Source organism: Saccostrea cucullata, unplaced genomic scaffold, assembly GCF_032062105.1.
Source record: "Saccostrea cucullata isolate Sc308-1 unplaced genomic scaffold, CSIRO_AGI_Scuc_v1 ctg393, whole genome shotgun sequence".
NCBI classification, from domain to species: domain Eukaryota; kingdom Metazoa; phylum Mollusca; class Bivalvia; order Ostreida; family Ostreidae; genus Saccostrea; species Saccostrea cuccullata.
The window spans coordinates 321,536-347,431 of NW_026929586.1; the positions used below are offsets into that span (position 1 = coordinate 321,536).

Consider the following 25,896-nt stretch of genomic DNA (forward strand, 5'->3'; position numbering starts at 1 on the left):
ATAAACAATTTTTGATTATTTGCATTCAGAAACATGCATAGAAACTTGATGTGAATAGACCTACCCTCATATTTTTCTTAAACTGACGTCCATTTGTAATCTCTGAATCACGTGATGTAGATGATAGGTGTTGAAAAACAAACATCAAAATCATTAAATAGAATGATTATAGTAACTTAAATCACATTTTATCGCAGGCCGCAAATGGCCTTATAGAGAATCACCCTTTCTTTGGGATTCTCAACAGGTTTTACAGCAGCTACATGTATAATGGATTGTTTAATTTCAGTCTAGTTTACCGATTCTTTACCATTAACTTTAATGCAGTGTCTAGATAAGCCCTTGTTTTCCAGCTTCCCACAATGAAACTATGTGATGAAAAGTGGTCACATGAACTGTTATCAATTCATTAAAGATTCAATAATGAGAGAAAGTCAAGCTTAATGTCGTATAAATTTTATTTTGTATATCATGCATGGAGCTAATGACATTATATATTAAACGGCCCTCCTAAATTATTATTCCATTTTTAAAACGACATCCCCGCTTGAAAAAAAATCCTTGATCTGTCCCAAGGGCTAATAAATGGTACAGCACAAAATGAGTAGGATTTTATACCTATTATTTTGTAACGGATGGTTACATTAGAGAGAGAGAGAGAGAGAGAGAGAAAGAAAGAGATCAATGTACAAACTAGTAAATAAAAGTTATCCGTATTCAACAAGGTTCAAGTATCACTACCCTAACTTATAAAATTATCTTCCAAATATTCCAACGGAGACAATTTTTCTAAAGAAAAAAATAGCTAGTATATTAGGCAGGGATACTGAAATCTCTAAAGACTTTCTGTAACTATGTAATTATAAAATAGTTACATTCCTCAGAATGTACATACTTTGTGGACGGAGACATTAAAAAAATTGGATTTGGTAGAAATGTTTGCCTTCCAAGAATATTTAGATAACGGTCATGTCAATTATTTCTCCCCCCCCCCCTCCCCGTTTAAAACTACAAAAGCCTAAATGTCAATCTAAACAGGGGATTGCCTTTCTCCGCATGTGTGTTAAAGAACATACAGATGTACACATAAAAAAGAAAATACAGATGGACACATAAAAAAGAACATACAGATGGACACATAAAAAAGAACATACAGATGGACACATAAAAAAGAAAATACAGATGGACACATAAAAAAGAACATACAGATGGACACATAAAAAAGAACATACAGAAGGACACATAAAAAAGAACATATAGATGTACACATAAAAATTTGTAATCTAGTTAATTGCTTTTAATATTTGAACTCAGTAATTACCGTATATCAAATGAATTGGTTTAGATTTGAGATTAGTTCTAAAATTATCAGTTAGCAGACTATATCGTCGCCTGAGAATTATAAGGTTCTAAGTGCCAAAATGGTCAAAAATTATTTATGCATATTGTTGGAATCGGCTCGCTGAGATCTATCTCCCGATAAAATCCTTTTGTTCCTCTGGACAAAATTGAAGAAGATATTAACATTAATTTTTAGTTCTATCTCCATTTTATGCATAATAATAAATATTAGAGTGTTCTATCTCCATAATATCCAATCATCATTTGCTTACTTTTGGTCACGTGATCTTATCAATGGAAAACTTGATGGGGGTGTCACTGTGAAAGTACTTAAACTTATTTACATTTACTCTAGCATGTTTAAATTAATAATATGATCATAATAATCAAAGAAGAGTATTTATAAATTCAGATTGAGAGTTTGCTGAAGCCTGTGATGACGGTCACCTGAGTATCATGAGTTTCTGAAGCTATTGGGATTTTAGTACAAAAGAACTTGGCCTCTAGGCTCACAAAATTAGTTTTGAGAGGTTTATATAATTAATTTTATGCAGCTTTCCTCTCAGAAACTCAGGCATATTGTATAATACATTTCAACGCATAACCACTTTAGCCCCACCCTGAGGCCTGAGCGCTGGATACAAAATAATAACAAAGGTTTTAAAATTTAGGAAAAGAATTTAGTACTTATTTTAATGACCAGTAGCCAAGATTGCAATTGGGTCCAAATGCTGGGACCAAGAGTCACAAATTTTACAGTTTTTGTTCAGGAAATTACAAGTTCATCATTTGTGTTGTGCATGTACATAAGTAAAGAAGATATTTCTTTTTTTTTTTTTAATTTATTGTTTTTCCATGGTTTTACAAAAGGAAAAATGAGAGAGAGAGAGAAAGAGAGAGAGAGAGAGGAGGAAAGAAGGGAGGGAAAGGAGGGAGGGGGAGAGCAAGAGAGAAATATCAATTAAATAAATTCTTCCAATACTTCCAGGCCTCATCAAATTTTTCTTGTTCATTGTTTTTCTTTGCTATTATTTTATTAGTGTCATATAATATTTTTATGGAGGACATCAACCCGTTCAGAGAAGGAGTATTGTTGGCACATCTCATACTGTAAATAAAATACTTAATTTGGAGAGCAATAAGAGTTTTCACTTTTTCTGACTTCACATGTGACCCCAATATAAAATCTTTCTTTGAATATGTAATATATTTATGAATTCTGCTAAAACATAGAGTAGAAAAGGCTTCTAGTAAGCCCTGCACTACTTCACATTCCCAAAATATATGTTCAATAGTTTCAATTTCTTTTATACAGAAGGTACAGATATTAGTATCAATTTTTTTAATTTTATGTAGAAATAAGTTTGTAGCTAGGATTTTATGATTTATTCGAAACTGAAACCATTGCAGTTTTGTATTTTGTGTGAGCTTAAATGGGAGAGAGAAAATATTTTCCCATTCAGCATCACTCAAATCGAAGCTACGGTTCCATCCAATTTTCCCTAAAGGTTCTTCTTGATTACTTTTTAAGATTTCATACAATTTTCTTGATTTTTTGGCATTTAATATGGAGAACAGTTCTTGAGATATATGTGGGTAACTAAACTTTGATAAAGGCTTCTTTATTTTTTTCATCCATTCTCTAACAACTGCCAAGACTGCATTATATTCAAGAAAATGAACTTTCATATCATATGTTTTATTAAAAGCAATCAGGTTCATAAAGGATCCATCTTCGTTCAATAAATCATTAACACAATAAATATTATTCTCAAACCATTTTCTATAAAAAATAGGTTTTCTATCTATTATGAAATTAGTGTTGTAAAAAAGTGGTTCCATAGCTACATTATATGTTGAATCTGAGTTTTTATCTGAAAAATATGCCCATGATTCCAACACATCTTTCCAAAACAAATTTTTAATAAATTTCAGTTTTCCTCTAACATATTCTGTACCACATAATGTTAATTTTTTCATCTCTAAGTCTAAAAGTGAATGTATACTGCTCTTTTGCATCACAATTTTCTTCACCCACATTAGTTTTAAAGACATAATAAATTCCTTGATGCTAACCATTTTTATACCACCATCTTTGTAATTTTTTATGTATATTAATTTTTTCACTCTGTAATTATTTTTTCCCATAACAAAAGTAAAAAAGGTGTTTTCTAATTCCTTTAACTGAGCTTTAGAAGGATTTGGAAGTGAAGCAAAAATGTGGTTTAATTGTGGTAGAAGAAGGGTTTTCAACACTGTTAAACGCCCTAGTGGTGTGAGATTTCTGCGATTCCAGTTTATCATAGTTTTTTTAATTTTTTCAAACTTTTGTTTAAAATTTAAATCACCAATTTTCTGTAAATCAACATCAAAATCAATACCAAGTAGTCTAAAAGCGCTTTTTCCCCATTCTAAATCTACACCTACATCCAAAATGTGATTGCTATGTTTCATACTTCCTATCCATATGACTTGTGTTTTACTGTAATTGATGTGAAGTCCTGATATTTTAGCAAAATACTTCAAAGTTTTTAAACTTAATTGTAGAGACTGTGCACTACCATCCAATATAAGAGACGTATCGTCTGCTAACATAGTGATCTTATATTCTTTATCTAATACCTCAATTCCTTTTATATTTTTATTATTCCTAATTAAAATTGCTAATATTTCAGCACAAATCAAAAATAGATAGGGGGATAGTGGATCACCTTGGCGACACCCACGGTGTAAGAAGAATGTTTCAGAAATATGACCACCTTGATTAACTGCTGCTGTAATATTTGTGTAAAATAATTTTACCCACTTCTGAATAGAGCTACCAAATTTAAAAAATTGAAGTGACTTTTGGATGAATGACCAGGATATTGAGTCGAAAGCCTTCTCAAAGTCAATTAGAAGAAGCAGCCCTGGGATATTTTCCTCTTCTGTATATTGCATAATATCATAAATGGTTCGAATATTTTCTGATATATTTCTACCTTTTATAAAACCTGTTTGATCAGAATGAATTATTTTGTCTAAATGTTTTTTAATTCTATTTGCAATTATACCAGATGCAATTTTATATACTGTATTCAGTAAAGAAATTGGTCTCCAGTTTTTTAGAAACTGTTTTGGTTTGTCTCCCTTTGGTAGACATGTAATGATACCATGCCGTTGTGTTATACTTAGATTATTAGTTAAATAACCATAATTAATTGACCTTACTACAAAAGTACCTAAAAACTTCCAAAACATTTTAAAAAATTCTGATGTGAACCCATCTGAGCCTGGTGATTTATTAGACTTCATTTTATACAATGTTTCCCCTGCTTCTTCTAATGTGATATGACCCTCTATAGATTTGGATTCTTCCTCCGAGAGTTTAACAATGTCTGGATATTTAACTTCCTCCTCCAAATTGACATTTTGTATAGAGTCATCGATATTTCGATATAACTTTTGATAAAAGTGTTTTGTTTCTTTTAAAATATCAAACTGATTATAAATAGTGTCTCCGTTATCCAATTCTACTCTTGGGATAATTTTATTGAGGAAATTTCTGGATTCTAAACTACAAAAATATTGTGTTGGTTTTTCACCTTCTTCAATCCATCTTGCTCTAGACCGAATATAAACACCAGCCATTTTTTGTTTTCTTATATTTTCTAATTCTTTCTTTTTACTATCAAGTGCATCTACATCTAATGCAGTTGGTTCACATCTCTCAAGATTTTGGATTTCTTCTATGAGCTTTTCTTCTTTTTTTATTCTAGATTTTTTTTTAAAGGATGAGTAAGAAATACATTTACCCCTAATTTCCATAAGGAGAGTCTCCAAAAATAATTGATCATTTATTGTAAAAGTAATTTCTTTATCGTCAATTAGATTAAAATTTTCAAAATTGTAAATAGGTGCTGCATATTGTTTTTTAACATTTTCTATAACAGTTTTTATTGTTTTTAAAAACTCATCGTCATACAAAAGGGAATTGTTGAACTTCCATAACCCTTTACCTTTCTTGAAGTCATTAAAAATTAAATTCAGACTAATCATTGAATGGTCAGACCTATAACTAGGTTCTATGGAGCTTGCTCTGACACTGGATAATAAGTTTCCTGATATAAGAAAGAAATCTAATCTACTTTGTTTCAATGGAGATTTCTTCCTCCAAGTATATCTTAAGGTATCCGGATGAAATTCTCTATATACATCTACACAGTTATTATCTTCAATGAGTTCAATAATCTTTTGTCTTGCATTTGGGTTATTCACGTTTTTATAATTAAAACAATCTAATTCAGGTTTCAATACTAGATTAAAATCACCACATATTATAATGTTCTCAGATTGAAAATCCTCAATATATTCTTGAAGTTTAGAATAGAAAGCTGGGTTATCATTGTTTGGCCCATAAACACAACACAGTAGTAACTTTTTTTCATCAGTGGTAAATTCTAATAAAAGGTAATTACCATCACTATCACCCTTCTGCTTAGAAACGGAAAAATCAAAATTGTTTTTAAATAAGATTGCTACGCCTCTGGAGTTAGAGGAGTATGAACTAAAGTAACAATCATAGCCCCATAGGTTCCTAATATCATTTTCTGCCTCTGGTGTGAAATGGGTATCTTGAAGACAGTATATATTATAGTTCATATTTCTTAAATAATGAAACACGTCTCTACGTTTGTTGATGTCCCCCAAACCTTGACAATTAACAGATATAATTTTCAACGACATTTGCACATTTTTAATAATACATATTTACCTTTGATGAGACCGGAAGCCTTGGATTTATGGATATTGCTCTCTAAGGAAATTGAAACAAAGAAAGAAAAGAGAGGGGAAAGCAGAGAAACTAATGAAAAGAAAGAAGAATAAAGCGTAGAAGAAGAAATAAAAGACATACAACAAAACAGTTCAAAAAAATGCGAGTGGCTTTGGCCGTATAATATTGTCCGAGGCCATGCAGTGTTTATATTTTCACATTCCGCCAGCAAATCGGAAATCGTCAGTAAACGCTAACTACCGAGTATGGATGGTACAACCAGGAAAATTCCGGAAAGTTAGTCATCTTTTTTCTTGTTCTTGATTTTTTCGTCAATATTGTCAAAAAGTTCGAACTTCATTCTTGTACCGTCTGTTTCGCCGTATACACTACCGTTGAAGTACCAGGCATTTTCGATTTCCGGATGGTTCATAAGTCGGTTTATCAGAAGGGCATTCAGTTTTGTAACATCATCTGTCAGCCAACATTGTCCATTGGTGTTTTTCTTTATGACTGACCTTTTCCGCATTATTGTAGCTTTTGCTTCGTTATCTTTCATTTTTACTAAAATTGGTTTCGGTCCTCCTTCTTTTCCTGGAATTCGGTGTATAGCTATAATTTTGCTTTCGTCTAATTCTACTCCCCCCTCCTTTTCAAGAAATTCTTTTGCAACCTGTGTTATATTTTCTTTTGTATCTTGTTTTACTCCGTTTATCTTAAAGGTGTTTTTTCTTGAATATTGCTCATTTCTATTCGCTGTTACATACGCTGTTGTTGCGAGTCGTTTTGCCTCCCCTAGATCCGCCTCTAACTCTTCGACTCTCTGTTGCAAGTTTTCAATAGTCTGATTTTGTTCATCCACTTTCTCGTGTGGGTTTTGTAAAGCATGACTGTTTTCTTTAATTGATTCAAGAATAGAAGATGTTTTCTCATCAAAAATTTTTGAAACGATACTTTCTAAGTCTTTTTTTTTAACAATTTCTGTCTTTAAATGGCGTATCTCATCTACGACAGCTTTAATTGAGGTCTGTAAATTTTGCGGATCAGAGTCAGATTTTGCAGTAGATGACCTTTTGGCTCTATCTCCCATAATTAGTTCAAAATTGTCTACAGCTTAGCAAAACACACAGATACACGCTCACTTGAGGACAGGCATACAAGAAATCGCAAGAAAATCACGCATCCGTGCTTCGGTGCTCTACTAGGTATTCTATAAATAGAAATAGGCACTACTCACGGTGAAGTCAAAGTCACAAATATCGTATTTTCTGTATCTCCTATACCCCCAATAACGTCAAAAACTCACACAGTTTCAGCTAAAGAGGACAGGAAAAGTCTCATTAGACGTCCATATGGCGATAAAATGCCTTAATTTTGGCCCCAAACACGACCACACTCACTATGCGTCCCACCCGATCGACGCCATTTTTAAACTTAAAAAGAAGATATTTCAATGTGGTATTCATTTTAATTTACATCCAATTTATACCCAAGGGTCTGAACCATGGCTATATTTTTAAAAGGCTAAGTGTGTATGATTATCATATATATAAAAATTGCCTGTTGATGCCAAGCTTTTAATATATTGGCAATATATATAACCAAGGAGAACCATATTAAGACATGAAAAACATTGGCACAGGGACAGGGACTTGGTTTCCACAGTTTTGGTAAAGGATATATAATTAAGCAAACATTTGCCTGGTAGATATCAATTAGGAAAGAAGAAAGGTTTTGAAGCATCTTTTAACAACCTTCTCTTCATCCATTTCTATCAGACCCAAGGATATCAGAGACAATGAAAACTCGCAATTATATAATTTGTTTGATTTAATATTCATATCTGTGTATTTTTTTATCCATTTATGATATGCTAATACACCAAAATTGGTTGAAATGCATTGGTATTGTTGTTCAGAAGTAGAAATTGAAATTTTTAAAAAATTTACTTTTGAAGAAGTTACGGACCAAAACAATGGAAACGGATAGCTAGCAAAACGCTACTGGGAATCTCAGGTGGTATTCATTGTTGTTCAACTTAAAGAACGTAACCATTGTAAAATAATACATTTTATATTTTCAAAAAAAAAAAAAAAAAAAAAATCAGAGATTTTCTTTCTCCTTTTATTATGATTTCAATTGTTTTAAAATAATGTTAACGTTTCTATTCAATCAAAAATGCGCAATAGAAATTTACTGTCAAAAATTCAATTGATTGCATTAAAAAAAGCCCCCTCCCCCCAATTAAATGGACGCCCCTTACTATTTTCACATCAATCTTTTGTTCAACAACTTAAACATTTTATCAGTTGTCATTAATTATGAAAGTTCGATCTCCAGGAGCATTATAATTCTCACTAAAATGCACATAAAAATTCGATAAAAAGTTCTATCTCCAGTTTATTTTGCTGTAGATTATCATATTTTAAGCATTTATGTCCTAGTCCAGAAAGCTGTACTTCAATTTCCCAAAATTTTACAAAATTGAGTTAGAACCTTATAATTCTCAGGCGACGATATATAGAATGTTTATTAGATGGACAATTTTCAATAAAACTTTATAAACAGCAGTTATAATACTCTAGTTACCACCCCCCCCCCCCCTCTTTCAGCCGTGCAAATACCAAATAACTTCTCTCTCTACTTCTGATATTTTCCCTGGCCAAAATCTTATCAGCACGGGCTAAGTATACTGAATATCGAAGTGCTAGACTGTGAGAAGTAATGACAGTGTGTTTACTTTTGTGTTTTCATGGAGTTCATTTCTTTTTTTTTTTTTTTTTTGTTAAGCAATAGAATTCAGGGTGTATATCACTTGACTTGTGTACATCTTCGAACCGATGCAGTGATATTATTACCAGGTATGGTTACGTTTGCAGCGTTCGACGTGGTTTTTTTTTTCGATATACATCAACTGCATAGGACCTGCAACCCAGCTAACACAAAAACATTTTTAAAATGTTTTAAAAACATTTTCAAAATGTTGCGAAAACATTTTTAAAAATGTTTTAATCACGTGATTTTGTATGGTTTTTTAAACGTTTTTAAAACATTTTAGTGAAATATTTCAGCAAAATGTTGTCAGAACATTTTCTTAAAATGTTGCAAAAACATTTTCAAAAATGTTTTAATCACGTGAATTTATATGGTTTTTTAAACGTTTTTAAAACATTTTAGTGAAATATTTCAGCAAATGTTTCCGGAACATTTTCTTAAAATGTTACAAAAACATTTTTCAACAATGTTTTAATCACGTGATTTTGTATGGTTTTTTAAATGTTTTTAAAACATTTTACAAAATATTTCAACAATTGTTATAATAACATTGTTTTTAAATGTAACAAAAACATTTTCAAAAATGTCTTATTCACGATTAAATTGTTCGGTTTTTAAAACGTTTTCAAAACATTAAAGTCGAGGTTACAAAAGTATTTTTCCTGAATTTTTACTTTTTCTCATTAAATAATGATATATTTATATTCTAAAAGAAATAAACACAAATTATATTTAATTTTTGAACCTTTAATACAAACCCATATTCAATATGTTAATCACATTTAAATTCCATTCTCGGTACAAGTTTTAATTTATTTTCTTTCAAGTCACCGGGTTGTTAAAGGTTGAAAACGGCGTCTAATCCATTCACTGAATTTTAAAAGAACAGTATCACAGAAATCCTATGTTCACTCTATCGGTCGAACAGAGTGGCGGATCTATAAAACTTAGTTAGAATCACATACACTGAAAAGGCTGATAAGGAATCTGCACCTCGGAAAGAATAGCACAACCTGTAAAGATAAGGAAAATTGTGTTTGTATCATCAGCGTTCTACATCTAATGTATCTTAAGATGATCAACGAAAATATACAAAAAATATTTTAAATAATTATATCAAATTTAAGTTCTTTCCTCATTTGCATTGAAAAAAGCAGAAAAATAATTACTATGACAATATTATTGAAGAGTAATAGTATTTACGTACACCTTTGCCTTCACCAAAGGCGGGTCTTTTGAATGTGGGAATTTGAAAATACGGATGATGCAACCAACACCATGCTGTAAAGACATTTCATTTTTAAATCAACATATTGTTTGATGATTAACATTTCACAAAGACAACAAATACTTGAATTAAGGATATAATTGTATTGCCTTAAGAATGAAATATTCAAATCAAATATTTATATAATCTTAACGCTTTGTCATTGCTACATACATTTGTACAAAGTTATTGATCATGCACTGGTAGTATAAAAGTCGTTTTTAAATGATCTTTTAAAGTCTTTGATAAAGGAATAATTCTTACCATTCAAAGTTAATAAATCCCGAGGTTATTATTGTGGTTTATATGGTGCGAAGTCTTCTCATTCAAATCAGTACGGAGTAAGCGCGCACATCTTCATTCTTGTTGAACAGAATTCAAAATTTGGCCTAGATAAGCAGCAAACCACTATACTCTGTAACGCGCTGCCCAGCAGGAGAATTGCATAATAGGTTATCATGACACTGAAACTGACCAGTGTGCCAATCCCTATGTAATGCCTCAGAGTAAAATTCTGGGAGTGGATCACAGATTTGATGAAGAACATTTTTTTTAAAAAGACATTTAAGAGTTTTATTTAATGCTTATGATTTTATACATTTATTTATATTTTATTTTTTTTGCTTGCATATCCTTTCATTTATTGATTTTTTGATTTGTTTAATCAAAGGACTTTATATAAAGTATGTCTGTTTAATCAATAAGCCAAAACTAGAAATCATTATAAAATACCGGAAAAAATCTTTCAATTAAAAAAATTCTACAATTCCTCATTTTAACACTGTTCTTTCTATATATTCTTTTTTTTCTTCATAAACTAAATTTTAGGAAAATCGCAATCATACATTAATATTTGAATGTTTTAAGAACATTTTGAAAATAACAGCGGCAATGAAAAATTAAGTCTTTAAAAAAGAAAACACATTAAATTTAATGTTCTTAGATAATTCTCACAACATACTCTTAAAGTTACTAAATGAATTGAATTGTGCCGCAATTACATAAATGATTCAAAAACATTTTGAAAATGTTTCCAAAAAATGTTACAAAAACAATAATTAAAATTTTTCAGTTGTAGTGAAAATAATTATTTTAGTTGATGTTTTAAATAAACATTTTCACTGCTTATCCCTAAAAATATCCTTAATTGAATGTTTTTAACTAACAGCGATATTAAGAATGTTTTAAAAATATTTTTAAAATGTTCCTTACAAATGTTTCAGAAACGTGTATGCAATGTTTCCGACTTACACAAAAAGAATGTTTCATTTCATGTTCTAAGAACGTTTTTAAAACGTTTTATAAGATCTTTAATATTTGGAAGCTATAAATACCCTTAAATGAATTAAGAATGTTTCGAAAACATTTTGACAACGTTCCTTCCAAATGTTCTAGAAACGTATTCATGCAATGTTTCAGATTTATGGAAAAGGAATGTTTCATTTTATGTTTTTAGAACGTTTTTAAAAGGAAATATATAAATCTTTGATATTTGAAAGCTTAACAAACCTTTTGAAACATTTTTAAAACGTTTTAATAATATTTTAGAAAAATGTTCCAAAAGGATTTAATCATAAGCTTCTTGAAAACATTTTAAAAATGTTTTTAAAATGTTATAATGAGAAGAGGAAATGTTTTAAAAACATTTTTAAAATGTTTAGTCTGAAATGTTTCGAAAAAACCTTTTTACAACACCAATAAAATGTTTTGAAAATGTTTTGTGCTATCTGGGAATCAAAGACGTTGGTTGTTTTGTTCCATTCAAATGATAACAAATTCAAAAAAAGTGTGTTTACGGATTTTACTGCTTTTGTTTCAGATTTATTCTGCATAAATTGGCGCATTGTAAAAATACGTTCTTGTGCAATTAATTTTTTTCCAAACTTGCATTTTCTTTCTTTTTCTTTTTTACATTTGATTCAAATCAATAATTATTCATAAATGTGATTATTGTGTTGTGGTTTTGAAATGTCTTGATCAACTCGTGTGTTCACATAATTTTTTTTTTTGCTTTACCGTCGGAGACCCCTGTCGATAGCCAAGCCAAGAAAATCACTCAAGTGTAACGAGCGGTATATATCGTTACAATAAGACAAGGTATCGGAAAGAAATATGGCGGAATACGGCGATAGTTTGTATGAAACAAGTCGTACATAGATAAAAATGTTGTGTTTTTAAAAATTCATGTCAACTTTAATACTGTTTCAATTGACTTCGAAGTATGACTTATGTCCTGTTTCTTTTAATTATATTGAAACAAACACGTGTTTGTTACGTAACACTAAGACGTGCACGTGCTAGTTACGTAACTTAAAACACGTGCATGCAGATTTAAATATTCAAGTCTACTAGTCTAGTGATTCTCGTTTCAAATGACCAGACTATTTACTTAAAAGAATATCTCAACATAGAAAATACTTAGATTCAAGTAGGGTAAATAAATTTTGTAAATAATTTGTACATTATTCGAAATTTTATAATCAGAATATTTACTGTGCCAAGAGAATGTTTGAGTATCTATAGCATAAGATATTCCTGATAAGCTAAGGTAAACAATGAGAAGATATTTGCCTTGATTATAGAATCAGAAAGAACTTATATCATTTTAAGGACTTTAGCTGATTAAAAGGTACGGACATTTGTAGATAGATTTACTTTTATAATCATTAAGGTTTTAAGGATTATTATCACGAATAAATCTTTCTTTTCTCCTACACCGGAGTAACAAAAGTATTTTTTATCAATATTCCTTTGAGTTGAATTGTACGAATTATTAAAAATTTTCGTTGTGTAAAATGTTCAAATACACTCTCCAAAATTTCCCCCAGAATTTTTGCAGTAAGAAAACCTCAAACATTTTTAAACCTTTTAAAAAATGTATTGAGATGGAAAGTTGCATTTTTGCACATTTCACCAAAATAAGAGACTTGACCAAATATTATGCTGCTAAATTAAACAAATATCACTTATGAAGTGAAAGAGGCACGCTGTGGGATCTTCATAAGAGCAGTATGATTGCAGTAGGGTCTTCATGATCGGCGAGCTCTATGCTCTCGCTACGCGTATTTTGAACATGCTCAAAACAAGCATAGCGGGATTGTAGCCAATAAGAGTCGGGGCAAAAATTGTAAAAAGAGCGTAATAAAAGCGCTGTAATCGTACATGTACAAGCAGCGCAGAAGCATCGTGGAGATATCTTTCTGATCATAGTAAAAGCGTGGGAACTTGTGAAGTACGCCCTTACAACGCCCATACTATGTTCTTAGTACGTTCCCACTACGAACTCTCTACGTTCCTGTTGATCTTACCAAGATCTACAATGACCTTACGCCAAATCATACCACGACCTATCAAACAGCAGTTTGTTTTTATAGCCTGATATTTTATCTATCATTATCAGTCAACTACTACTATAAAGGGTGACACTATTCTTGACGATCATTTGCAGTTGAGTCTTCGAACTTTTCACATCTTATTACTGTAACAGTTACAATTGAAAATGTCCCGTAAACCACGTGGTAAAGGCCGTAAAAAATCATATATACATAATCGTCAAAGTCCTACCAGAAAAATCTGCGGTTGCAAGATATAAATACATCATCGCCTAAATCATACTAGAAGCGTAACACGATCGTAATATGATCGGCACCACCGTAGCGATATCGTTGTACAGTGTCATCTAGGTCTCCGTAGCGTCGTAGTATGATCTTGTATGTGGTAGCGGCAGCGTAGAGTAAACGCTGTAAACACGGCCGCTGGTCGGCAACAGTCTGCCTAACATCGTAGTAGAGGTGTGTTATCAGCGCGTTTGACGTAGGGGTATCGTAGTGCGGTCTTAATGAAGACCATACTTTGCCAAATTGCTCGATTTCGAAGCCGATTGGCACCGATCCGCCGTGATCCAAAACTTTTTAAAATCGTGGCTTGATCGGGATGATCGTCGTAACGTCGTAGCTCTGTGTGAACTGGGGGGTTATAATCTAAATGCAAAAAACAAGCATATAACTCTCTGTTATAAAATTACTTGTAATTGTAACTTTTGTTCCATAAATAGTAGAGGGCTGATATTTAGACATATATTTAAGGAGTCTCCAGTCTTTATGTACTGTAAAGGTCAAGGTCATATCAAGAGGTGAAAGGTCAAATATTGTGACGTCATCTATTGAATCTTTTAGTTTTTATGCAATTGATATCCTTTAATCGCTAAAATATTTGAAAGCACTGGTTCCATTTTTTTTTACACATTTTATTTTGAAACCCATTTGAATCATTCTGGTGATTTTTTTGTAAAAATTGAATCATCCTTTTTCTCATAAGACAACTTAAAGTGTAGGATATTCATATAGGAATTTTCAATTCGGACACTATGGATGTTTTATTTTTACGTAATATTTTGCTCAAATTTTCCAGTATCAATACGACTTACTGAGTTTAAGTAGCAAAAAGGTTATTCCTATAAACAGTATTGCACAAATTTGCAATAGATCAATAGATAATTTTAAAATAAGGCTCATGCTCAGGTCGAATGTCTGATTTCACAATCAATCTTTTTACAGGGGTCTGATAGGCCGTTTTTCAGACCATATGGGCAGAAAATGTGTGGTTGAATTTCTTTCATATCGTATATAAAGAGAGATTTTGTTTTTGTAGAACAAAATATCAATATTTCTGAAAAATTGAATTTGAGGAAAAATTTCGCCAATCTATTGTGTCCTACCTTAAAAGGAAAAATCTGTAATCAGTGTTTCCCGTCTTGATATTTTAAAATTAGCTTTAGGCGTATTACTTTGCATTTAATATTTGAAGAATGAATACCTGTACAACATTTGCATTTTAACACGGACATAAACAACTGTGAAAGTTACAGGTATGAAATGGAATAATAATATTCGCTTACACAATTAAAAAAAGGTATGAATTGAAGGGTTTTTAACTGCTGATTCTTATTATATATAAAAATATTGCTGTTATTTTGTTAAGTGGGCAAATGAACTAAATGGTGTTGACTTTCCTCGACCTATTTTTAGGGCATCTTTGTTATAATTAATTAGACTGCGAGGCTCTCATTTTACTTATGAGAACGAAGGAATATGGTCAGTGTGACCGCGCGGTCGGCAGGGATGGTTTTATGTATTGGCACCTGACTCAATCTTTTAAAGTTTCAAACCGGCCCTTGATTTATGCACTATTAACAGAGATGCATCTGGATTGTTTGTAAATTTTTGCTTACATCTATCATTGATAATCGACATTTTTAATGTAAAAACACATAAGAATGTTCATACTTGTTGAATAATTTAGAGTTAGGCCTTTGTTTACATACAAAATGTACATTATATTGTCACCCCTTTTATCGTTTTCATCCCCACAAAGATACTACGGCATTAGTATGACATTTGAAGGAATCAAAAAATTCTTAAATGTAGTCATTGTCTTTTACAACAAATAATTACGGCTTAAATCCGTCCTTAACAAAGTTACTATGAGCCATGAGATTACTTCGCTATAAGTATTTTGCTGTATGAAATTCCTGTAAATTCATACAGCTGAGGATCCAAAATAACTTAGTTATATCTTTAAATTCACAATATCCGTTATCGTTCTAAACGAGTTTTCTGTCACAATATTTTGTTGCTTTGTTGTGAATGTACATGTATGCATGTTCGCAAAAGTATAAAAAAAAATGTTTACTATGAGCACATGTTGTTTAAAAACATAGATTTAAAGAAACCTGTGTTGAGGACAATCAAATAAAAAGTTATTCTCCTTCAAAAATAATGCACAATACTAGATTTTTTTGAGTAGCTATTAATCAAACTAATTACTGTGAGCGATGAGCTCACTAAATTTATTCGCCTCCATATAGTTATAATGGCAAAGTCCATGTTTTGCTGTGGCCGGGAAACCCAAAATATGTTCGGATCAAAAAGTAAAATAGGAGGTGCACAATGGCAATATGTAATAAAGATTCTGTGAAAGTTTCATCAAATTTTATGCAGTGGTATGAGAGGAGTTGCGGATAAGAGATATATGTAACAGACGGACGGACACAACGTACAGAAAATTAACGATTACTATATACCCTCCCGCTTTTCAAGCGGGGGGTATAAAAAATATATAATAATACATACCCTTTTCATAAATGATCAAAAAAATATACAGAGGGCCGAATACTCATATTAGTCGAGGGCTGATACAGGATGTGATGTGGAAAAGGGTATGTTTTATTATATTTATTACATACTTTAATAAAATACAGTTGAGAAAAAAGTAATAAATAATCATGCATGGACTTCTTACATACATGTACATAGTCTATGTCTCAAAATTTGGGTTTGTTTCTACTTCTATTATATTGCACTTGATCGTATTGAAAATATACTATAGTATTACATGTATTTGTAAATTAAGATTATCCTTATTTTCAAAAAGTTAAAATTAAAAGAGAATTCAACGCACCAAAAATTGTGTATGATCACAATATATATAATTTACTATAGGGTGTGATATTGACGTCACAATAGCCGTATTTTCCCTGCAGGGTGATATGGATTTGCAAATGATACGGATATCAGCCCCGCAAATCCATATCAGCCCTGCAGGGCTGATATGGCTATTGTGACGTCAGCCATATCGCATATGCAAAAAACCTGTATTTATTACTAAGTGTGTAATAAATATGTATATACTACTGTAAAATGACATATTTTCATGGGGTCAAATTTTTGAGGAAAAACAGATTGATTTCACGTAGTGATGTATATTATATATTTCTTTTCGTTGTGGGAATGAATTCGTGGGTCCCTTTATACCTCGAAAACAACGAAAATTAAATCAATGAAAATAAATGATTTTACAGTATCTATTCGCAAAAAAAAATTGAAAGAAATCTAATCCCAACCCTGAGAGGTGTGCAAAAGCATAATATCTTACAATAGTCCGAGATATATGACCTTTCCAGGCTTTTTTCATGATTTTGAAATTTTACGTGCCCAGTTTTCCCAGTTTTCGAAATGGCGCCGGTTCTGGCGTTTCCTTGGCATGTAAAATATCAAAATCGTAAGAAAACCTGGAAAACGTAAGATATTTTGGACTAATCTTACAATTAACGTTAGTTTTATTCAGAAGTCTTTCAATTGAATCTTGAATAATTTTTAAGAATTTGGTCCAAAATGGACGCTATCAGCGATCTACTTGAAGATATAGTGAAGGAGTGTGGCGGATTTGGGAAGTTTCAATGGATTTTGATTCTCATCCTGTTCGGAACCAAGATCACGGTCACGTGGAGCATGCTCATGATGACGTTTGGTGGAGCCACGCCCGACTGGTGGTGTAATGTTTCCAAGATGAAGTCATCATATAACTTGACATCATGGACGAACTCTTCAGCCTCAGAGCTGTTCAAGAAATGTCATCCCCCGGCTAATATGACGGGTTCATGTGATTCTATGAGTTTTTCATCTGAAATGAATACTGTTGTCAGCGAGGTAAGACAAATTGCAAAATGTGCATGTACAAATAATGTTATTTAGAATACAATTTTTAAGGCGTATAGGGAAAAGGGGATGGATGGCTCTTGCTTTATTCTCATGTCCTTTATTTTATTGCTCCTTAGCTTATCATAAAATTCAATGGAAGATTTTTCGATGGACATATTTCAGTTTGAACTGGTGTGTGACAACGATTGGATTACGTCATTTACCACAACAATACAAATGGCGGGTCTACTGATCAGTTCTCCAATTGCGGGGCAAATGGCGGATTCTATCGGACGAAAACCCACCTTCTTCCTCTCCCTTCTCGCACTTACCGTCTTTAACCTTGGTGCGGGGTTTTCCGTGTGCTGGGAAATGTTTACTGTTTTCAGATTTTTGATCGGGTTCGGCTGCGGGATGTATCTGACGACATTTTACAGTTTTATAACCGAATTTGTACCCATGAGGTGGCGCTCTATGATTTCCGCTATTCCTGCATGGGCGACCTTTGCCGCCTTTTATGGACTGTTTTCTTGGTGGTTGCACGACTGGGCGTATCTTCACTTCGCAACAGCGATTGTCACGGCACCATTTCTCTTGGGGATTTTGTAAGTTTGAAAGAAAATTAACCTGGTCATTTTACCAGAATTTAAATCTTAGCGCTGTGGCAACGCACTTTGGGACAAAATCAACGCACTTTGAAAAATTTTTTCTAAGTGCGTTAACAGGTACATCAACATGTTTTACCATGGGAAAATTTAACGCACTTTGTAAAAAATATGTATTAAACAAAAACTCTAGACTTCAGTTTAAGTAATTAAGAGAATTAATTTGTTAATCATATATAATCGAAAAACTTTATAATCAACATGTATTGATTTAACCTAAATGATAACAAGGAGAAAACAAGTAGGTCTCTCAGTCTAATTTTATATAGATAGCTGTGGGTAGCAAATTGAACGTGCCCCCCCCCCCCCACGAAGGTAAGCCCCAATTTTCATTGTCTATATTATGTTCACTATATATTTGTAAAACATCTGTGTGCCTAAGCCCCCTCCCTTTACCGATGCCTATGCTAAACCCAAATGTATTTGCAAAACTAGTATGACGTTGAAACTTTCGATAAATTTTAGTTTACTGTTAATGCATGCAAACTAGAAAAAAAATTAAGTACAATAAAACATAGGCATCGGAAGCAAATTGAAAGTGGGGGGCTTATTGAAAGGGGGGAGGTAAACCCCATTTTCAAAGCGTATATAATGTGCCCCCGGTTCCGACGCCTATGGGAAAACGTTTAAGTGAGAACGAATTTTCAAGTATGGAAAAATAAAAATCGCTCATGTTCACATCCTGAAGTGACTTTATCACCGAAAATTTATCAGTCAGGTTCAATTATTTATCATTTGCATGAATATCAACCATACACACTTTTTCAAGGTGTGTTAATACTCGTATGTTTGATATTAACGCACTTTGAAAAGAAATTTTTTTTCAAAGTGCGTTGATTTGGTCCCAAATTTAACGCACTTGAAAAAAAAATTTCAAAGTGCGTAATTTTTCAAAGTGTGTTGTAACATAGCGCCTTAAATGCTTCCGCTGATTTTACCGATCAGAAAAATAAAATGGCATTGTTGTGAAAATGAATACATGTAAGAAATGCTTTAACTCTTTACAACTTACTGATCTGTGACACAACATATACTTAATGTTCACGTCATAGAAATATGAAGTTACCATTTCCCCGCAAGCACTTTATTGCGGTGTATATGTTTCTCTAAAGTTTAGTGTAAATAATATTATGAAGTAATATTTTAATGATGAAATAACTTTTCTTATTTTAATAGATTTAAGAAAGTATGAAATAGAACTAATTTGGCCATAAATTGAAGATTAAATGAGATTTTTAAAGTGCGTGAATATGCGTGATTTCGGGGAAACAGTATATATGCGTGATTTTGCGTTAGAACTAGGAAATGGTATTTGCGTTAAAATGCGTGACTGCGGGGAAGGGGGTTAATTAAGTTAAAACTTATTACTCCTTTAATACCGTCTTGTTCAAAGGTAAATTATCGTTTTGTACAACCAAAGCACTTGTACAATCTTATATCTTTGTCTCCCGAGGCAACTCCTTCTACAATGGCTGTTAATTATCAAATAAGTATTTTTCTTTGAGCTAAGCGTACACATGCAGTTTGTTTTTTAAATAGTATCATGCTTTTTTTAAATTTCTTTTTTATAACATACAGATAAAATATTTTTTAGCATAATCCCAGAAAGTTTCCGATGGTCTTTGGCAAATAACAAATTTATGGAAGCAGAAAATGCCATTAAACGTATAGCTAGCATTAACAGCCGGGAAACTCCGAAAGCATGTATAAAAAGACTTTACGATATCACTGAAGAAGAGAAAGGCCAAAACAAACATAAAAACCACACTGTGATTGATATTCTCAAAAACAGGAGACTGCTAAAGAATTCTTTTCTTTTATGGACAAGCTGGTAAGTAAATTTACTTACTAAATGCACTGTATACGGGTATATGTAACTATCTTTATCAAAGGAGAATGAATCCAATTCGTACCAACAACTTTTTAAGCTGCAGCACTGTAGCTCTTCGAAAAAAAAATAAATATGACAGACCGGAGAGCTACAGTGCCACCCACTGTAAAAACTGCATATTTATTGCGCACAAAAAAGTGCGCTGATTCTCGATTTACTTCTCCAAGTTTTAAAAACTGTCTTATCATTTCTTTTCATTCTTATCATTTCAAAACTTTCATTGTTTCCACAACCAAGTATTCCTTGTAATTGTTTTACTAGCCCTTCTGGCCCTGAAATTGAAATCATCGAACATTTCGCCTATATTTATACTGCCATTTTGATTTGCAAGATAATTCGTTCCAAGGCGCTTCGTACAGTGTCAACAACGAGGGTACTTGATAGAGGAGTAAGGACGTTTTTGAAATCTAGCGTTTTGGCAATAGAAGTAAGAATTTTGGGGAATAAATCCAGAACCGGAGCGCACTTTTTTGTGCGCAATAAATATACATTTTTTTTTCAATTGGATGGCACCGTAGTCTCCGGTCTGTCAATACACATTTGTTTTCGGAAAGCCACAGTTCTGCAGTTACAATTTCTTCGCATGTTTTTAGAGCATCCAAATATTTTTTTTTTGGGGGGGGGGGGGGGATTAAATAGGTCTTAATTTTTGTACTTATAAGGGAAACAAATATAAACCTTTTACGATACCGTCCCTACCACCTTAATGAAACTTTCGAATCATATTGAGATGCATGATATGAAAATTGTTGAACAACATGTACGCGTCTATACTCGTAACGGTAACATGCAAATTAAGAACATGTTTAATTTGAAACCCTTGGTTTTTTATGCATTATATATTCATAGGTGTTCATCCGTAGAGATTTGTATCTGCTTCTGATGAACTGAATAAGGAAATTTTCCAAGCTTAAGTTAGGACCGTTTATCAATAGTACCAGAAGACTAATATTTACATGTGTAGTTTTTGAATTCAATTTTTTCAGGGTAGCCTGTGGGTATGCCTACTATGCCATTTCTTTCGGAGTGGAGCAGCTTTCCGGAAGTCTGTATCTCAACATGTTTCTCCTCAGTGTCGTAGAAATTCCCGCCACTTTAATCACGTGGTTTTTGAACAATTGGTAAAGCGTTTTATGTCATTGCGGTTAAATATAGATATTTTGCATTGTATTGCACGATAACAAAATGAAAAAAGCAACGTAGCTAGGATTTTTGGTTGTCGCTAGTATTCAAAATTATATATTGTAGAAATGATACATTGCAATATGCAATAATCATATATTGCAACAATTATTTATTGCAGTTATATATTTCAGCATTGGAAGGCGTTGGACTTGTTTCCTGTTTTTCATGATTGCAGCAGTGGGCGGGGCATCTGTCGGAACAGTGCAAATTATAGGTTAGAAACTGCATATACATATTTGCTTAGGTCTAAGGTTACTGTAAGAATTTATTCAAATCAGTGTTCTTTTTGAGATAACATCAGCGATTATAACAATAGACATTTACCAATTCCATACCCGTGAAGTGGTTTGCGGAAGAAAATAAAAAAATCGAACTAGGGAACAGGACTACTTTCATATAAACTAATGGTGTGATTATAATTATTCATTTCCTCTGTAGATCCGCCACAGGCTGGAGAGATTATTAATATCGCCGCCCTCATTTCTAAAATGGGCGTGTCCGCCGGATGGGCGGCGCTTATAATCTTCACCACGGAAAGTTACCCGACAGTAGTTAGGTACATTCCTTAATTAAACATAAAAAATAAATATACAGCAAATAATGATCTAAGCATTCAAAAGCAAAAAAAAAAAAAGGATACCAATAGCTTATTAGTCTTCAAAGAAGTGTAAAAAATATTTCCAGAGACACGATTCGGCTTTAATTTCATCTTTTTCAGAAATATTGGTTATGGGATGGCGAATTCATCCGCCAGGATTGGCGCAATGATTGCTCCCCAAATAGTCCACATTGTGAGTACTACAAATTTATTCAGATTTAAATTTGAATGATTTGCTATCAGCATTAATTGTAGATTTCAGACAACATTATTTTAGGTTCCGAAATTTCTTGGAGCTATTTTTTAATGGCTATTACATTTTTAAAGCCTTCTAGCATCGGATCAAGTGTGTTTTTGTAAAAAAAAAAATAATGCTTTGTTAAAAAAAAGTCGTTTTCTTTTTTTTTCAGAGTAAACATATTCCTGGAGTGATGTACTATATTTGTGGCGGATGCATGTTGATATCTGCGGTGTTCTGTGTCCTACTTCCGGAGACGAAAGGAAAGGCGCTAGAGAATGTTATTCCCCAGAAGACCAAAAAGACAGAACATAAAAAACAAAACGAAGACATAACAATCTTAGCATATGAATTAAAACAAAAAGAGAAATATTAAAAGAAGTGTTATTTCATATAATCAAGTATTCTTAAATACATGTATATCCTTTCTCAGGTCAAATTAAATGTTTATCCTTTATAGACCTATCGATATTTTAATTACTGTAAGCTTTCAAAAATACATTACTTACACGTAATTTAAGTTTCTATATGTAGTAAAGCACATAAAATATACTACATTTATATCTAATACACGTATGTGGCTATATATTAAATTGAAAAATAACTGCATTTTTTTTTCTTGAAGTAAGTTACATGTATCCGTTATCATCCAATATCATGGCATGTACTGGCTTTTTTTCTCCAGGGACCAAATGCATCACTGCCTTGCACTGGCAGAATTAGAGCCCCACACCCCCCTCCCCCGAGTGTCTAAAAAATACATCAGTTAATATTTTTGTTGTGGCAATCCCATCCCCCCCTTTTCAAGATTTCTGCCATGTGCACATTTAAGAATGGAACTGTGACTGGTGAAGAGTTATGTAATTATAAAAGGGTTGTGATAGACAATTAGGCTGTATATGGTGTAAACTTCAGAGAGAGCATCACAGTTCGCAGCATCCTCTCGTAAAAAGTGCAGCATTCGATATCGTCACTTCCTTTTCACACGAAAAAATACTTCTCCCCTCCCTTTCCATTATATATCAACCTGCTACCAAATCCCCTCAACTCCATTGTGAGGGGATACAAATCACAAATATAGTAATAAGACTTTTAAATTATGTGAACTGTATGGAATGTTTGCTTTTGGGGGATCGATTTTCAGAAATTCACAGGGCTAAAAAAGGCAATTAGTGAATCTTGTTCTTTTTACATAGTTAACATCATGATGATAAATTTATACATTTGTTAGTGTAAACAATTATCATTATTTTTTATGAAATGTCTAACAAGCTTCAGGGTTGAAAATCAAATATGGGTAAGTTCCTGTCCCAATCTAATTAAAATTAGATCTTTGATCCGCTCCAGTTTGAAAGGGATCAAACAGATTGGGTCCTGTCTAAAAGCTCCTGACAGTGTGCTTTCATAATATTGACTTTCCTCATTTGTCTAGTATCACTCGTTTTAAGGAGAAGTTCTTTCTTCCATAAAATCTCCCGAATTTCTTTGATATATCTTTCATAATCCGCTGATAAATGCGAAGTTTCATAACAGTACTTCAAATCAAGTGTTTACCACATTGCCTAACAACTGAGGAATTAATGTTGTTTGATAACATGCAAAGTGCAAAGCGTTCATTTTATCATTTGATCTTTCATAAATAATTTAATCTTTTTATTTCTTGATTAAGAATGCTAATTATTAGATGAGAAAAACAGTATTATTTTACATATTTAAGACGATTTAGGTTGATTTCAAATTGTGCATTTTGAACTGAATAATACATTTAATTCCTCATTTCTCACTGAAAATGGATATGTCGAGTACATGTAGTACAATTCCTCTATAAACACGATTCAGTAACAACAGTGTACATGTGTGAATGGGTCAGTATTCGGATTTCCGGTGCAGAGGTTGTTTTGGCAGGATAGGGGGAAGGGGGGGGGGGGGTAGATTTTGTATGACGTCATATTATGTTGTACATTAAGGTGCCTGGTATGAATATTAACAATACTTTAATGACATAAAAAGGTAAATTAAAGGGGAAATGCAATAAGTCTGTCGATGAAAATGTAAAGATTAAATAAAAACCAAACAGTGCTCTACAGCGTCACCCCACCCCAGGGTTGACTTATTGAAATACATGGCCAACCAAAGAAGTGGCGCAATTTTTTACATACATTGTAATCAAAGAAAATTAATAAAAATATTGATCAATTTGGAAAGCAGAAAAGGCGCATCACAGTGTATGTCCTTGTTAAAACCAGATCTGGAGACCAGAAACTGATAACACACTTTAAGTCAAAATTTTGATTTTTAATTTCTTGAGTTCTGCTTGACGTATCTGCTTTAAAATTTGCGATTCTCTGTGACACTTAAATTCAAATATTTGGTGTAAATTTTGTCTCGTTATCAAAATTATACTGGTTTTAAATTTTGACTTCTTAGTTCTCAGTTTACGGTCTTGAGACCAGGGACATATGTTAGTACATATAGGTCCCTATTTAAACTTTTAAACTTTCAAAAGGCAATTCACAATGACGTAAATTCCATCTTAGTCAAGGGTCTACATGCTGTTTCCGACGAATATATAGATGAATGATCGAACTTTTTTTTGAACAACATACAATAAATGTAAACTACAGGTACTGTGAGCAATGAGCTCACTAAATGATACCCCCCGCCTCCCATAATGTCCACGTTTTGCTATATATTGTTTTACGGTAATGTGTAAAGTGGAATAACTCGTCCTATCAAATGTTATCCATAAGCTTCTATATGTGACGTCATAGGTGAACATCTAATGGCAATGTCCATGTTTTGCTATGGGAAACCTAAAATACGTGTCGAATAAAAAAGTAAAATAGGAGGTGCACAATGGCAATATGTAATAAAGATTCTGCGAAAGTTTCATTAAATTTCACTCAGTAGTATAAGAGGAGTTGCGGATAAGAGATAAAGCGTAACAGACGGACGGACGTACAGACGGACGGAAATACCGATTACTATATACCCTCCCACTTTTCAAGCGGGGGGTATAACAAGAGCATGGAACATGACATGGATTCCTTTTCTGAATAAAAGACGGATAACTCTCAAGCACTGGTTTATCATGAATACTGTCTTTCCTGATATACTTTATTTTATCAAATAAAATATACAACATGACTATCTTACTATTCATTTGAATAATTTTCTTTTATTATAGTAATTTTTAGGTTTATTGTACATATGTTTAGAAAAATCTTTTTACAAACTTTTTTCACATTTTTGTTGTTGTTCATGTTTTCAGTATTGTACATTTGATAAAACTTTTTATTAGTAGAAATTTGAGCTTTCGGGGACGAAAGTAATTGGAGCAAGGGGGAAGATAGTCATGTTGTATATTTTATTTGATAAAATAAAGTATATCAGGAAAGACAGTTATGATTAATGACTATGTATGTGTATCGGTATATGTGTCCTTATTAGGTAATAACATAGTGTAGGTGTAGAATAATGAAGTAGTAATGTAGTTTTTCTTGTTTAAGTAATAGTTTTTTTTATTAATTTTTTTTGTATCTAGTACATCAGTATTTCATGTATTTTCAGGTTTATATGAAGTTCAGTATATAAGATCTATATAAAATATTTTTGTTTTGCATTTACGTTCATAAATTGATGCATTAATTCAGTTTGCCAAAAATGTCAAGACAAATAATTAAATCTGGTCAATTTACTTATAAA

At 32.3% G+C, this 25,896-nt stretch overlaps 1 protein-coding gene and 1 long non-coding RNA gene across 2 annotated transcripts; one reads left to right on the forward strand and one right to left on the reverse strand.

Moving 5' to 3' along the window:
* Window positions 1-9,367: 9,367 nt before the first annotated feature.
* LOC134281316 (uncharacterized) lies at window positions 9,368-10,494 on the reverse strand. Its single transcript, XR_009995056.1, has 3 exons — window positions 10,401-10,494; window positions 10,077-10,150; window positions 9,368-9,882 (listed from the first exon to the last, which is right to left on the reverse strand). It is a non-coding gene; the product is annotated as an uncharacterized LOC134281316 (long non-coding RNA).
* Window positions 10,495-17,301: 6,807 nt separating this feature from the next.
* On the forward strand, window positions 17,302-22,673 carry LOC134281317 (solute carrier family 22 member 4-like). Its single transcript, XM_062763801.1, has 8 exons — window positions 17,302-17,623; window positions 17,798-18,219; window positions 19,874-20,110; window positions 21,157-21,291; window positions 21,487-21,569; window positions 21,794-21,911; window positions 22,074-22,146; window positions 22,364-22,673. Exons 1-8 carry the CDS (start codon window positions 17,309-17,311, stop codon window positions 22,565-22,567), a joined length of 1,587 nt encoding a protein of 528 aa, XP_062619785.1. The 5' UTR covers window positions 17,302-17,308; the 3' UTR covers window positions 22,568-22,673.
* Window positions 22,674-25,896: the final 3,223 nt, after the last annotated feature.

Coding starts and splice junctions, on each gene's coding strand:
- LOC134281317 (XM_062763801.1), top strand. CDS start 17,309: ATGGACGCTATCAGCGATCTACTTGAAGATATAGTGAAGGAGTGTGGC. Junction 17,624..17,797: donor TGAATACTGTTGTCAGCGAG/GTAAGACAAATT, acceptor GACATATTTCAG/TTTGAACTGGTGTGTGACAA. Junction 22,147..22,363: donor CTCCCCAAATAGTCCACATT/GTGAGTACTACA, acceptor TTTTTTTTTCAG/AGTAAACATATTCCTGGAGT.